Raw genomic sequence first — 12,820 nt, forward strand, 5'->3', positions numbered from 1 at the left:
CAGCACTTTTATCCAAACGCATAACTGCTTATTTTAAAAGTAAGTTTCAGCACTTTCAAAAGTACTTTTTTAAAGCTGCTTTTATTAAGCCCATCCAAACGGACCCTAAGTAGAATAACCAATTTGAAATAGAGAAATAATAAATTTTCCCAAAGACATATGCAACACCAGAGCCCAAAAGTAAGCCCAAAGTATCATAACAGGCCCAACATATCGGCCTCTGAAAGCTGAAAAATCCAACTTTAAACCCTAGCTTCTCGAGCCCACCACTTATATTTTCTTCTTCTCCATCGGCTGCCATTTGCAGAGAAGCAGAGGAGGAAGCGACAGAGAAAGCAGCAAAATATGAAGTACAATCCAAGAGTATCCTCCTCTCGTCGGAAGAGCAGGAAGGCTCATTTCACGGCGCCTTCAAGTGCGCGCCGGATTTTAATGAGCGCACCCTTATCGTCCGAGTTACGTGTAAAGTACAACGTAAGATCTATGCCGGTGAGGAAAGATGACGAAGTTCAGGTTGTTCGTGGAACTTACAAGGGCCGTGACGGGAAGGTTGTCCAAGTGTACCGTAAGAAATGGGTGATCCACGTTGAACGTATAACCAGAGAGAAGGTCAATGGATCTACTGTGAACGTTGGTATTCATCCTTCAAAGGTTGTTGTTACAAAGCTAAGGCTTGACAAAGACAGGAGATCACTACTCGACCGCAAGGCTAAGGGACGAGCTGCTGCTGACAAGGACAAGGGCACTAAGTTCACTTCTGAGGATATCATGCAGAAAATCGATTGATTTTTCACTCATTTTGTCTGGTATTGCTATTTTAGCTAAAGAGAATTTATATCAGTCCGTTTCAGTTCATTAGTGTTTTGTGGAGAAATTTAATTTTGTTGAAGTTTCTGTTTTTGCTTAAATCAATGATGATGATACTTCAGAACTCCATAACATAGTTAGATTATTATGTTAGCTACTATATTCGACTGTTGGCTGTACCTGTAACTCTGCTCAGACACTCATGAATGATGCTGTTTAGCCAAGTGACTCGCGTTGGTGCTTAGTATGTATTTTACACAAGAAGCATTATAGCTTTGGAACTTTTCTAGTAAAGTTATGAGATTCTAGAGTATCCAAATAGGGGGAACTTGGATCATTTGATATCCATTAGAAGTTGCTTTCTGAACCATCGACGATAGGATATACTATATTATTACCATCCATGTGAGCTTTGAAAACCATCAATGTTTCTAAGCTTTTGGTGAACAATAACTACATACCCGGTGTAATTCCACAGAGTGGAGTTTGGGAGCAGGGGCAGACTAGAGGTAGTCAAGGAATTATATTGTATATGTAAAGTATTTTATAGATTTTTTATGTCTTTATAATTGATTTTGAACCTCCTAAATGTTGGATTAGAGGTTGGCTTAGTGGTTGTGGGGCTGAAGCTCAACTTGAGGTTCCAAGATCAAATCTGAGGCACTATTTTTTTCCGTACCCCTTAATGGACTAGATCCGCCATTGTTGGTGAGGTTAGAGTATACGCTGACCTTTTCTCTACATTGTAGAGAAGCTTTAGTGAACCTATGTTCAAATTGGGGCAAACATAATGAACACCTCTATTGTACACTTCCCAATTTGTAGAATTGCTGGTTGGAATTGTGCTGTATATTTTTATGAGGCTTCTCATTTTCCTGTTCTATCAACCTAGTGTTTTGTTTTTCATTTGAGCTCTCAACCATGCTCTGTTTGAATAGTAGGTATATTGGTGATGAATGATTTTTCGGAGTGGTGGGAGTAAAAGTAGAGCTAGGTTGTTTGAGTAGCTACTATATCTTTTTAGTCAAAGTTAGTTTACGTTAAGTTAATCATTCTGTATGTTACTTGGAAATAGTTTCCCATTAGTATGGCATACTTATAAAATTTATTCATTATCTTGATGCTTTCCAGTTTTATGCATTTTTGTAGAGGTCTCTTAGCCAAGTGGTAGTGTGTTTTACTGCTAACTGGGATTTTTACTAGTTAGACTTGTATGACTTTCTTGAGATGCTAAAGGGTTGGTGATTTCAATGTGTTATACCTTGCTGATACAGGTGCAAGTAGTAGATCTTACCTGGAAATTATTGAGATTAGATTATTTAGATATGCTGCTTTTTGAGTGCTCTACCACAATGTGTTTTCAATTTTCAGTTTTGTATGCTCAGTGTTTGTTTAGCCCTCTGGTCATGAAAAGTCTCAGTGGTCAGTTCAGTTAGCTATGTTGCAACTTGAAAAGTTTACAGAACTCATCTTCAAAAGTATTGTTGGAAGGCAATTTTGATATTCTATACTCCTGCCCACTTGTAGTCATTTTCTAGCTATATTGGTCTATTTTGATCAATAGGCAAGATTGTCCCTCTTGTCAACTTTGTCTCAGCTATCTTTCTTTATTCTTTGACATCTATTATGGGCATATATTTTTGTGTTTAAGCTGTTGAATGAAATGTTTGTTTTGTTGAACCCTTGGGGGTGGCTCAAATGGTTTGGCTTGGGTCTTCCATAATGGAGGGTTTAGTATAAACCCCCTTGCCTGCTCTTGTTGTCGAGCTTGTTACACAGGGTTGCCTACTGCAGTTTACCTTTCTTTTGAAGTTTGAGAGCTATTGCACTGGATTGGTATTTATCCCTGTGTACTAAAAGGATAGTTGCTGTGGGTTCTCCGTGGAATCATATGTGAAGCTGTAAATTGCTCAAATTCCCCTTTTATGTCTTTCACCTCCTCTGGTTCTTGCACTGTAGAAGATCAGAGGAGTTTGTTAAGCAGGCAGCATTACCTGCTAATGGGATATGCCATGGATATATACTCTATACGATTAAAGCAAGATATGGTTGGGCCTCTGCTTATTTACGTACTAAAAACCGTCATCCTACCTTCAAGAGATGGGGTGAGGTTTGTGTGCACTCTCAACTCTCTACCACTTGTGTGCTTCCGTCAACTGTTAAATTGTCCATGTCCTACTGAAAGCTTTTTCCCCCTTCTCTGATGTGTACATACATACTTTTGGGAATATAACTAATTTAAAGTTGTGCTTTAACCTTCCATCCTAGCTCTCGAAGGTTAGTATTATAAACAGTCACATGGATTGAGAGATGCACAACTGTTACGTATTATGGTACATCATTGTGCGGGAAAAGGAATTATTTAAAGATAAAAATATGAAATTATTTGTGGTTGACTGAATTTTTGATTTTGATATATGTAGTGTTCGTATCTAAAGCTCCTCTCAAAAGTTCTTTGAAGAATTATTGTGTTAAAATTCAAAAGTATCTAAATAATTACAAGGAAAAACTGTGTTTTCTATTATTGTATGTATGTATCACTATAGGTTTATTTATAGAATTTCAAATAATGATTTTAAATTAGATTAATTTGAAGTTGAAATTTTGTCTGGACATGGAATTTGCCCGATCTTAAATTTTTACCTGCTGAAAAAATTTGGTGGATCAGAGACCTATTTGTTCGATCTAATTTGTTTTGGTGCAAGCATAGAGAATTTGTACCTAAAGTTTAGGAGTTAAATTGAAGCAATATATCTCAGTTCTTGCGGCATAAGTTTGTAGGAAATAAGTTGTGTTTTTTATGACATAATTTTGTTGTTTAATTTTATATATAATTTAACAAATAAATGCATGCGTACGTGGTGGATGGGAATAAAAAGACCATTGTGATAACTAATATGCTTACCATGATATTTTATACTAACTATTACGAGAGCATTGTCATTAAGGTCTTTAGTTAGAAATTAGAATAAGAAAGTGCTCAACAGATCTTAAATTTATAAGTGTCAAAACAACAAATCTGTTGTGATTTGGCCTATAAACTTTTGGCATGGAGCAGTTAGACACACGTTGCATTATTAATTATTAACTTGAAAGAAATGGAATCCACGACGAAATTACAAAATAATTAGGTGTTGGACCACCCACACAACGTATAAAAAAAAAAAAAAAAAAGACCAGAAAAGTAGTAATCGTATTTAGGTGAAAGAAAGAAAAAGAAAGTTCTCTACTTCCGCGTAAATGCCGTGTCTGACAAAACGCGTAACATATTGATTACTACCCTCCACTTCAGCTTAAAAGCAACATAGAACAATAATTACTTATCTCAAAGGGATGAACATATGGTATATATAAAGGCATATTTATGTACTTTAATTTGAGATATATATAAATATATATTTAATTTAATATATAATATAACAAATAAATTCATGCGTCTTACGTAATATCTTATATATATATCGTAAGATATACATACTTATTTATTTTATTTTATAAATTTTAATACTTATTATGCACACTAAAAGTTGAAGCATATAAATATCAGCTAAAATCAAGTTAAATAGCATATTTATATATATTTTTCATGTATTATTGTATTTTAATAAATAATTACTGATTTTAGCGATACATTTTATGTATTACAATTTATAACAATACTATGTTAAATATGCAATATGTATTAAAAGTGAATTATGTATGCAATATATAATTTAAAACTTGTATTGTATGTGAATAATAAATTGTTCTTTGTAATACAGTTTAAACTTGTATTGTAAATAAATTAAAAGCGATCAAGTGAAAAAAAATGATATAAATGATAAATATTTTTTATCATAGTATATTTATATAAGTTTCCCTTTATATATTATGTTATAAATAAATAAAAGTTTCTTGTTTAAATTTATATTCTCTCCCTTTCATATTAACTTAATTTTTGAGATAATTTTCATTTATCAAATTAACTTAATTGTTTAATTTTCAAGACTACTTTTACAGTGTTCTTTCAATTTTATCCTTCATTAGTTAGTATTGGAATTAGTGATTAATTAATATTTAGTTATTTTAATCATAAATTTTACTATAATTAATAAGGATAAAAATTAAAAAAGTAAAATTCAATTTATGTCTTAATTTACTTTTCTTAAAAGGTGTAAAATACCTTAAAATTAAATTAACATGAAATAAAATAATAATTCATTATCTGTGGTCCATTTGGACATGCCGTACAATTCATATGAATGTCCAAAGATTAATTGGAAACTATGATTTTAAATATCTCTATCTCCTATTAACAAATATTTTATAAGTTTTTAGTTTTCCTGAACTTAAAAATCATAATTTTAACATACATAATTAAATATTTTTTATGTCCAAATAACCTTATTGATGTTCAAATATCTCTGTCAACCTACATATTTATAATTTTTTCGTAAGTCTATCAAACAAAAACATGTTATAAATACGAAATAATATAATAATAAATTAATAGAAATATCACATCAATCATTGCTTTTAGAGCATTGACCCCACAATTCCATTGACCCCTTCCTTTTTGATCACCAATACCATAAAACAAGGAATAAAAATTGAAAATGTAGTGATTAACACAGCTTATTTCTTCATGTCCATTGGCCATCAAACCTTTTAACACTTTCTCTTCCCCAAAATTCGGATCCTTCTTCTTCCCTCTCTGAATTCTTCATCCATTTTTGTTTCTTCAATTTCCCCTAAATTTGTAGGTTTGTTCTTGCACCGAACTCCTCCATTTCGTTTCAGTTTCTACACAATGTGTGGGAACCTTCCTAATCCCTTTTAACTTTATTTTTTCACCCTGTAGGACACACAGGTTTTTGTACTTTGTTTGAACCCTCTAAAGTTCATTCTGTATATATATGTATATGTATTTCATTGTTTTGTAAAACAGAGAAATTAAGAACAAGTATGGAAAGCTATTTGAATGAAAATTTTGGAGATGTGAAGCCGAAGCACTCCTCGGAGGAAGTGCTGAAGCGATGGAGGAGCCTTTGTGGTGTTGTCAAGAACCCTAAACGTCGGTTTCGTTTCACTGCTAATCTATCCAAGCGTTATGAGGCTGCTGCAATGCGACGTACTAATCATGTACATCCCCTTCTCTCTCATTTTCCTCTCTCTGTTTTTCAGTTCCCCTTCTTCACTAAAGTTAGTGACAAATAGCCTTTTGTAGAAATGCTTTCATATTACTTGACCTTGTACACTCCCTCTTAACATAGTTTTAATTAGATGTGTATTGTATCAAACTAATTTTATTGCTGATGTTTTGAAACTCTAAATTTTGCTTTTGTATGTAGTTGTTTAATATCGAGGATAGAAACAGAAAAATATAGTAAAATTTGATTTTGTAAATTGGACAAGAAAATTGAAACAACTGTGTTAAGTAATATGAAGCAGAGGAACTAGCTTTTCTTTGTGTCTGCTGAAATTTGAACCCTGATCTCTTGTGAGTTCCACCATGACTTGAGGATAAACTAGCCTAATGTGTGAGCATAATTGGTTGAATACTCGAAGAAGAAAAGGGCTGTGAAAGAATGATGATAAAAAAAGTCAAATTACAGCATGAATTACTCATATTGATATGTATAATTCATGTAACCTATCTCAAGTAGTACTAGTTTTTTTCACTTGAGTTCTAAATTAGTGACTGATGTGTTTGAAGATACACGTAAAAATAATGAACATACAGAGCTTTCGACATTCTTTTTTGGTCAAGCTCATCGCACGGGCTTGTCTAGTGCGGTTTATAATTTGCGGATGGAGCGGGGTTTATCCTATGACACCCAAAGAGTAGATTGCATGGTTCCTTGTCAAAAAACTAAATAATCAAAGCTTGCAGTAGACCTGCTGACTTTTTTTTTTCCAGTGTCAATATTTATCTGTAGTCTTCACTTCTGTCCTGTTCCTATCAGTTTTATTCGTGCTGTTGGACTTGCTTCGCCTTTTACATTCAACATATTTTTATCATTCCTCCTAAAGCAAGGACCTTTTCAGGAGGAAATTCTACTATTAACAATGTATAAAGCTGTTATTGTTTGATGGGATCATATTCTTGTTTGTCACTTCTTCTTGAAGCAGTTCCACTTGCTAATGTCATTTTAAGGAAGACTTATTCTCTTGCCTGATTTTATGAGACTGATAATATTGAATTGGGGATGCATTTGAATTTACGAAAACATGGTGATTGGATTAAGTTGGGATGCATTTAGATTTGCTTCACCAATTTCATATGGTAAAACCTCTAAGCCTTTTTTTTATGTTACAGGAGCAACTAAGGGTAGCAGTTCTGGTTTCAAAGGCTGCATTTCAGTTTATACAAGGTGAATATATAATTTTTTTCTTTCTTTCTGTTTAGTTACCTCCTAAGATGTTCTTAGATTAATTCTTCAAAATGGCAGGCATGCAACCAAGTGATTACAGTGTACCAAAGGAAGTTGAAGACGCCGGTTTTCAAATTGACGCTGACGAGCTAGCATCTGTTGTTGAAAGCCATGATCTGAAAAAAGTCAAATTTCATGGAGGAGTGGATGGGATTGCAAATAAGCTGGCCACGTCAAGTACCAATGGGATTTCTACTGATAATGAAACTGCCCTAACTCGCAGACAGGAACTTTTTGGAGTTAACAAATTCCAAGAAAGTGAAGCTCGGAGCTTTTGGTTGTTTGTCTGGGAAGCTCTTCAAGACATGACTCTTATGATCCTTGGTGCATGTGCTTTTGTTTCTCTGATTGTTGGCATTGTAATGGAGGGATGGCCTGTAGGGGCCCATGATGGTCTTGGTATTGTAGCTAGTATTTTGCTGGTGGTCTTTGTTACAGCAACAAGTGATTATCGCCAATCCTTGCAGTTCAGAGACCTTGACAAAGAGAAGAAGAAGATATCTATCCAGGTTACTAGGAATGGATATAGACAAAAGATGTCCATTTATGATCTAGTTCCTGGTGATATAGTTCATCTTGCAATAGGAGATCAAGTCCCTGCAGATGGACTCTTTCTTTCAGGATTTTCTGTTTTAATTGATGAATCCAGCTTGACGGGAGAAAGTGAGCCAGTAATGGTCAATGCTCAAAATCCATTTCTTCTTTCTGGAACTAAGGTCCAAGATGGTTCTTGCAAGATGTTGGTTACAACAGTTGGGATGAGGACTCAGTGGGGAAAACTGATAGCAACACTCAGTGAAGGCGGAGATGATGAAACTCCATTACAGGTCAAACTGAATGGAGTGGCAACAATCATTGGAAAGATAGGCCTTTTCTTTGCTGTAGTGACTTTTGCTGTACTCTTGCAAAAAATGTTCGGCCGAAAACTGCTAGAGGGGTCCCACTGGAGCTGGTCTGGGGAAGAAGCTAGGGAAGTCTTGGAATACTTCGCCATTGCAGTTACCATTGTGGTTGTTGCAGTTCCTGAGGGACTTCCCTTGGCTGTGACCTTAAGCCTTGCTTTTGCCATGAAAAAGATGATGAATGATAAGGCACTTGTCCGCCATCTAGCAGCTTGCGAGACAATGGGATCAGCTACAACTATCTGTAGTGATAAAACTGGGACTCTAACAACCAACCGCATGACTGTAGTGAAAACATGCTTCTGTATGAATGTCAATGATGTGAGCAAACCAGGTGATGCATCTGCACTTTGTTCTGAACTTGAAAACTCTGTGGTCAAAACTTTGCTGCAGTCGATTTTTAACAACACGAGTGGAGAAGTTGTAGCTACCAAGGGCAAGAAGCGTGAGATGTTGGGAACCCCAACTGAGACTGCTATATTGGAGTTCGGTTTAGCACTTGGTGGAGATTTTCTAGCAGAACGACAAGCAGGAAAGCTCATAAAAATCGAACCGTTCAACTCTACTAAGAAGCGGATGAGTGTGGTGCTTGAGCTTCCTGAAGGAGGTTTAAGGGCTCATACCAAAGGCGCTTCAGAAATTATTTTGGCTGCCTGTGACAAAGTTGTCAACTCAGATGGTGACATTGTTTCCTTGGATGAAACATTAAGAAATAATCTTAATGCCACCATTGAGCAGTTTGCTACTGAAGCTCTTCGCACCTTGTGTCTTGCCTATATGGATCTGGAAAATGGATTCTCTCCTGATGATGCTATTCCACTGTCTGGGTTCACTTGCATAGGTATTGTAGGTATAAAGGATCCCGTTCGTCCTGGAGTCAAGGAGTCTGTTGCACTTTGTCGTTCAGCAGGTGTGACTGTTCGGATGGTCACTGGAGATAACATTAATACTGCAAAAGCCATAGCTAGGGAATGTGGTATACTGACAGATGATGGTATCGCTATTGAAGGACCAGTTTTCCGGGAAATGAGTCAAGAGGAAATGCTTAAAGTGATTCCCAAAATTCAGGTACTGTAGTCATTTTTCGTTTGTTGGAGAATGAAGTCATTATTGCAGGAGAATTCTTCTGGAAAAGTTTCACCCTAGTTGTGATTTCTCATTTAAGAAGATACTCTTTTTACTTCTTCAGGTGATGGCTAGGTCTTCCCCACTAGACAAACACACATTGGTAAAGCAATTGCGGACAACATTCAATGAAGTTGTTGCAGTCACTGGTGATGGGACCAATGATGCTCCTGCACTTCATGAAGCAGATATTGGACTTGCAATGGGCATTGCTGGAACTGAGGTGAATATAATAATTTCATTCCTTTTAGTTCATTTTAACCACAATCCATTGTCTGGAATTCTTTATTAAGTACCAAATTGTCATTGCATGAGAGTTGAGATGGTTAAATGCACAATCAATTTTAGAACTATAAGTACAGTAGGACTGTAAATAGGAAGCAGGAGAATTAATTCACTACTTGCTTTTGCATTTTACTGTCTGGATCATTTTTTTCCAATAGGCAATGCTTCTAATGCTCGCAACAACTGCCCCAGAATATTTTTTTTCCTAGTGAGTAAATTAAAGGACTATTAAATGACAAATGAATTTTATGAAAAATAAGATGGGAATATGCGTCTGTCTTTGGGGGGGCCAACAAAAAGGAAAAGAATTATGTCCCACTTAGCTGTTCAGTTTCTAAGCCGACTGATTCTATATTGCAAAATTTTCCAGATAATACAATTAGTTTGAGATGTAATATCATTGACCGTCCCCTGACTTTTCGTTTCAGGTTGCCAAAGAGAGTGCTGATGTTATCATACTGGATGATAACTTCTCTACAATTGTTACTGTAGCTAAATGGGGACGCTCTGTCTACATAAATATTCAGAAATTTGTTCAGTTTCAGCTGACTGTTAATATTGTTGCATTGGTAGTTAACTTCGCTTCAGCTTGTGTGACAGGTCAGGAGCCCTTTTCCTCTTGTTCTACCATTCTTTTAACTGTTTTTCAGTTTAGTCATATTTGCTGAATAGCCAATCAAAATGCATTTTTTTTCACTCCTATGTTTTTTTTCAAACTATGCTTCAGGGAGCGCTCCTCTTACCGCTGTTCAACTTCTGTGGGTCAACATGATCATGGATACCTTAGGAGCACTTGCTTTAGCAACAGAGCCCCCTAATGACGAACTAATGAAAAGAGCACCAGTAGGGAGGAAAGGAAACTTTATCAGCAACGTCATGTGGAGAAATATCTTGGGCCAATCTTTATATCAGTTCTTAGTTATATGGTTCCTACAAGTATATGGGAAAACAATATTTCATCTTGATGGCCCGGATGCTAACCTTATCCTCAACACAATTATTTTCAACTCGTTCGTCTTCTGCCAGGTAAATTACAAACATTTTACAAGTTTAGTGAAGTCTTGATTTCGAGTACCAAGTATGGGTTACCTGACGCATTTGTGGCTCTAAATGCAGCTTTTCAATGAAGTGAACTCCCGAGAGATGGAAAAAATTGAGGTTTGGGAAGGCATACTGGATAACTATGTATTTGTGACAGTTATCGGTGTAACTCTCTTCTTCCAAATCATAATCATCGAATACCTGGGGACATTTGCCAACACCACTCCCCTCTCATTTGCTCAATGGTTTGTTAGTGTATTTTTCGGGTTCTTGGGCATGCCAATTGCTGTACACTTGAAAAAGATGCAGATATGAAGTCCATAGTGTTGTCATATCTTCTGTACAATCACTTGAAGGAGGAGCTGTTAATAGTAACTCACTCTACTTGGTAGCAAAATGACCTCTTTGGCTCAACTAGGAGGAAACGAAGTAACAAATCTTGGTCCATTGTAGCATCACTAACACAGTTGTAAGATACCATTTTTTTCCTTCTATTTCTCTGTTTTTTCTTTGTATTGAAGAAACAAAAAGAGGTAAATCTGTGTCTTAGGATATCATGCTCAAACTTGTAAAGCAATTTCTTGTAGTTCGCTTCAATTTCAGTGCATAGAAACAGTGCTGATCCTTCAAACTATGATATTTTTTCACGTTGAGCTTTGCTTCTGTTTCCTTGTTACTTTTTGTTAAATCTGATTATAGCTGCTTAAAAGATTTCTGATTAAAAACTCTTGAGCAAGTTATGCTTTAATCTAAGCATATAATCTTCTTGGAAGATTTCTTAGTAGGTTTATGAAATTTGGGTTCACTATAATCTGCAGTGATTTTCATGATTTTTTTTTTTTTAAAAAATGAAAATTGCTGCCTAGGCAGCGATTTCGCTTTTTCCGGCGGAGAAAATCGTTGTTGTTCCAACGCTTTTACTATTTTAGTTAATATAAAATTTTATACACCATTTTAGAATTTTTGTTAATATTTTATACCATTTTAGATTTTGAACTCATTGATAAAAGATGAGAAAGGTCAATGATGATTTCGATTACATATATCCACAAAAGATTCCTTGTTTTGGATTCTATTATCTAATTTAATTTCTTTAATTAATATAAACAGTCTGTTATGTAGATTTGATAAAATCAAAATCAACCAACCCAGCTAATCCATTCAAGTTTTACGGGCTACTGATCTCATTTTTTTATTAGTTCAATTCATTTAAACTATTAAAAATTATGTTGATATGTAGTCCGAATTAAATTATAAATAATCTTGTCAATTTTTTTTAAAGAAAAATTTATATATAGCTATGCTAAAGAAAAATAATAATTTTATTATCTACTAAAAATTTATGAAAAAACAAATAAAACATTTAAAACTTAATAAGAATCGAGTGAATTAAGTTACTATCTATATTTTAGTTCGTTGCTCATTTCAGTCCAAGTAATTACTTCAATCCACATTTTATCCCATTTAAAAATTTAGCAACTATTTTTAAAATTTGCTTTTTATTTTCATAGTTAAAAAAGAGGAAAAGAAAAGGGTGAAAGAACAAAAAGAGAAATTTACTCAATTTATCCCCTTTTTTAAAAATCCAGTACAACTAAAACACACTTTTTTTTTTAAATTTTTTAAATATCCAACTCAATTTATGTTTTTGAATTTAAAATAATTACAGTTGTCTTTTATCTTTCAGCATGTTTTGACTTCTTTTCTATATAAAATATTATTTCTAAAAATTTAAAATTAATTATCTTTTACAATAATTTTGATATTTATCATTATTAAAACATTATCACTTTCAGAATTCGTTTTCTTAGAAAGACATGGTCACAAAAAATAATGAGCTTCAAATATAGATCATAAAAATACGACATTATCTATTTGTCTCACTATTGTCTACTTCTATTCTTCTTTGTAATTATCGATTCTTTAATCATTTCAATTCCATTTAAGCCCCCAATTTAGATCAATAGTCGAAAGTGATGTTAATATTGATTTTAGTTTTACATATGTAGATTCATAACAAGATTAATAAAGTTGTTAATGAATAATTGATATCACTGCGTTTAGGAAAATAGACAAGTACTTCCTTAGACTATGATCAAAATCTACAAAAACACCTTAACTAAATTAATGTCCTATTACCCCAGGACTTATTCTTTTTTTTTTTTGTAATTTTGTGCATCTTTTTGGCTTATGTGACATCCAAATATCTCCCACGCGCCTCAATTACGTGAAGCCACAGAGTGTGTT

At 34.4% G+C, this 12,820-nt stretch overlaps 2 protein-coding genes across 2 annotated transcripts; both read left to right on the forward strand.

Annotated features, from left to right (window-relative positions):
* Positions 1-271: 271 nt before the first annotated feature.
* Positions 272-1,035, forward strand: LOC107011903 (60S ribosomal protein L26-1). The gene has a single exon (XM_015211586.2). It carries the CDS (start codon positions 346-348, stop codon positions 784-786), a length of 441 nt encoding a protein of 146 aa, XP_015067072.1. The 5' UTR covers positions 272-345; the 3' UTR covers positions 787-1,035.
* A 4,169-nt stretch (positions 1,036-5,204) lies between these two features.
* On the forward strand, positions 5,205-11,220 carry LOC107011270 (calcium-transporting ATPase 2, plasma membrane-type-like). The gene is made up of 7 exons (XM_015210686.2): positions 5,205-5,928; positions 7,106-7,160; positions 7,239-9,190; positions 9,312-9,470; positions 9,961-10,132; positions 10,260-10,558; positions 10,649-11,220. The coding sequence occupies exons 1-7, from the start codon at positions 5,752-5,754 to the stop codon at positions 10,886-10,888; spliced, it is 3,054 nt and encodes a 1,017-aa protein (XP_015066172.1). The 5' UTR covers positions 5,205-5,751; the 3' UTR covers positions 10,889-11,220.
* Positions 11,221-12,820: the final 1,600 nt, after the last annotated feature.

The sequence above is a fragment of the Solanum pennellii genome, chromosome 2 (genome assembly GCF_001406875.1).
Source record: "Solanum pennellii chromosome 2, SPENNV200".
NCBI classification, from domain to species: Eukaryota; Viridiplantae; Streptophyta; class Magnoliopsida; order Solanales; family Solanaceae; genus Solanum; species Solanum pennellii.

Bases quoted from the DNA above. Each gene is read 5' to 3' on its own strand.
- LOC107011903 (XM_015211586.2), top strand. From the start codon at position 346: ATGAAGTACAATCCAAGAGTATCCTCCTCTCGTCGGAAGAGCAGGAAG.
- LOC107011270 (XM_015210686.2), top strand. From the start codon at position 5,752: ATGGAAAGCTATTTGAATGAAAATTTTGGAGATGTGAAGCCGAAGCAC. The intron at 9,471-9,960 runs GTGAATATAATA...TTTTCGTTTCAG, and splicing joins TGGGCATTGCTGGAACTGAG to GTTGCCAAAGAGAGTGCTGA. The intron at 10,133-10,259 runs GTCAGGAGCCCT...ACTATGCTTCAG, and splicing joins CGCTTCAGCTTGTGTGACAG to GGAGCGCTCCTCTTACCGCT.